Consider the following 2500-nt stretch of genomic DNA (forward strand, 5'->3'; position numbering starts at 1 on the left):
CACCGCGAACCGGTGGCTCAGTTGGTTGAGCACCGGGCTGCCATGCGGGAGGTCGTGAGTTCGACTCCGGCCGGACCAACACTCAGGGTCTTTAAATAACTGAGGAGAAAGTGCTTCCTTTGTAATTACATCCCCAAATGGTTAGACTTTCAAGTCTTCTCGGATAAGGACGACAAGCCGGCAGTCATGTCCAATATACACAAACGGATACGATTCGTCAATTCCGATAGAGGTCCCGTCTCACAAATAACTTCCATCGTCATTAGTTCCCTGTGGGACGTTAAAGAACCCACACACTATTCAAGAAGAGTAGGGGATGAAGTTCCCGGTGTTGTGGCTGTCCACTGTGTGTATATGGGTGGGTGGGTATAGCAGGTCCACATCAGCTGAATAGCTGCCAAAACTTCAACCTGCTTAAACAAATAAATAACAAACAAACAAACAAATTACCTTTCTACATTTGCCTGATAAAATCCTATTTTCTTTCAAAATGAATTTTGCTAGAAAAACACAACATGTTGCTGCTGGCACAAGGAGTATGTGCTCATCCTTTTCTGCATTGTAAGTACTTGCACATAATAAAAGATTTTTGTCCTTAAATGTTGGCTGTTTATTTGACAAAGCAGCTTAGACTTACTCACCCTGCGAGCAGAGCCTCCTTTTGTCTTTTTCTTTACTGAAGAGGAGAAAAGTAGGCTCTGCCCGAATCGCGTCAACGCCTTGAAGCCGCCGCAGCCCGGACTTCTGGACTAGTCAATCTTGTTTTCTCTCGTCAAACCGGTTTTTCCAGTGCGAGCGTCAATTTAGTGACAAAACCGATGGTTATAATTGAGCCCGCTGTACCATGAAAAACCAAGATGGCGGCGAGATCTGGCATATTAGGCTTGGGTTCGAGACTGTATCCTGGCAACATGCAGCGCATATTCAATAAAGATCTTAGTCGATTCATGCAGAGCCTTTCTCGAGAACGCCAAAATCGAGCAAGCAAAAGAAAGGCTCTGCTATCAGGGTGAGACTTACTGTAAATACTTTAACTGTTTAGTAGTACTGTTAATTTTGACAAGTTAAGTTTTGAGATCATCACAGTTATGAATGCTACTTTAGCAGTAACAAAAGGAAATCCTGACTGCAAATGATCCCGAAAAAAAAGGTAAGGGAAGGCATGGAGGGTGGAATGGTCTGGATAGAGAATTAATGTGAGGAGTGCTTATTTTTATTACAATCACTTTAAATCATGGCTCACAACAGGTTTCTGTCTCATTATAATGTAGTTTTCCAGAAAGACTGAATTTTGTTTCTTACCACGCTGTTATAAATTTGCCGCATTTAATTATCGGATAAAATCATCAAGAACTAACCTGGACACAATTCTAAACTGATTGTGACCAGGGGCCCATTTCTTGAACCATGTGACTGAGAGTCTTTTTCGATATTCCTGGAAAAGTCGGGTCTGCCAGCGGCCTCAATTCTGCGACAAATCATATTAAGGATGCATCAGTGTTAAAAATTCAAATGTATTGGGGTGTCAGTCATGCGTGACCAGTAACTGCAAAACCAGAAAGCGCAAACAAACATTCAGGATAATCGAACAACTCTGGCAAAGACATGCAGGGTTTGAGAAATGCGCCCCTGGTCACAATCAGTCCGGGGATCATTTGGGCACCCGTACAGATCTGCTACCTTAGCACATGCCGGAAGGCTGATTGACTAAGCATAATTGGCTTTCAAGTAGGGGGCAGAGTTATTCAGCAGACCATGAACTGCATGGGAAATGTTTACATGTAAGTTCGATTTCCTAAGGCTATTTTGACGCCAAAATTTATGAGTTCTTGTACCTCCTGTCCAGACGGGTTTTAAAATCATATTGCTTCCTCATTTTTAGTTCTAATAGATGATTGTACTTAATGTCCTCATTTTCCTTTACGGAAACCTTAAAGTGTATCTCTTTAACACATTTCATTGTTCCTTCAGTACTATTTGGGATGCTAATTTAGTGATTTTTTAATTTCATATGGTAAGTTATTAGAGATTTTTTTTTTTTTTTTAAATCTTGACCAGCTAGCATCGTTTACTGTGTTTCGATCAGCCTGCAAAATTCTCAGCCTCTTTAGATTCACTTCAGTGGTTGAAACCTTGATGGAAGACAAATGACACTCCATGCTGTTTCTTAATTCCACCAAGTCTACTTGGGTGACAAAATTGGTTATTCCGCATAAATTAGTTGTAACTGAACTTACTGATGTGTTCAGCCATTATGTTCATTTCTTACAGTTTAATTGTTGTGTAAGTGTATTTATTTCAAGCAGTAATGTAGCAGCTCTTGTAACCTATTGTTTGGTATTGTAAGTAGCTTTTATTTTCTAGGTCATTGTTTAGTCTTTTGTTTTTTGCTTGGGTGTTGAGCCAATCACATTATACAGTATGAGCACTACAAGAGCTGCTTATACAGGGCTTGAAATTAGCGAAAAAATCCAGTCACAATTTTGCGACAAGATATGAA

General features: G+C 40.4%; 1 protein-coding gene across 1 annotated transcript in view; it reads left to right on the forward strand.

Annotated features, from left to right (window-relative positions):
• Positions 1-2500, forward strand: part of LOC138014253 (small ribosomal subunit protein uS7m-like) — a 9265-nt gene that overhangs the window by 372 nt on the left and 6393 nt on the right. Inside the window, exon 2 of the mRNA XM_068861299.1 lies at positions 505-561. Within this exon, the coding sequence (XP_068717400.1) occupies positions 505-561 (57 nt within the window). The remainder of the gene's footprint in view (positions 1-504; positions 562-2500) is intronic.

This window comes from Montipora capricornis, chromosome 8 (assembly GCF_036669925.1).
Source record: "Montipora capricornis isolate CH-2021 chromosome 8, ASM3666992v2, whole genome shotgun sequence".
NCBI classification, from domain to species: Eukaryota; Metazoa; Cnidaria; class Anthozoa; order Scleractinia; family Acroporidae; genus Montipora; species Montipora capricornis.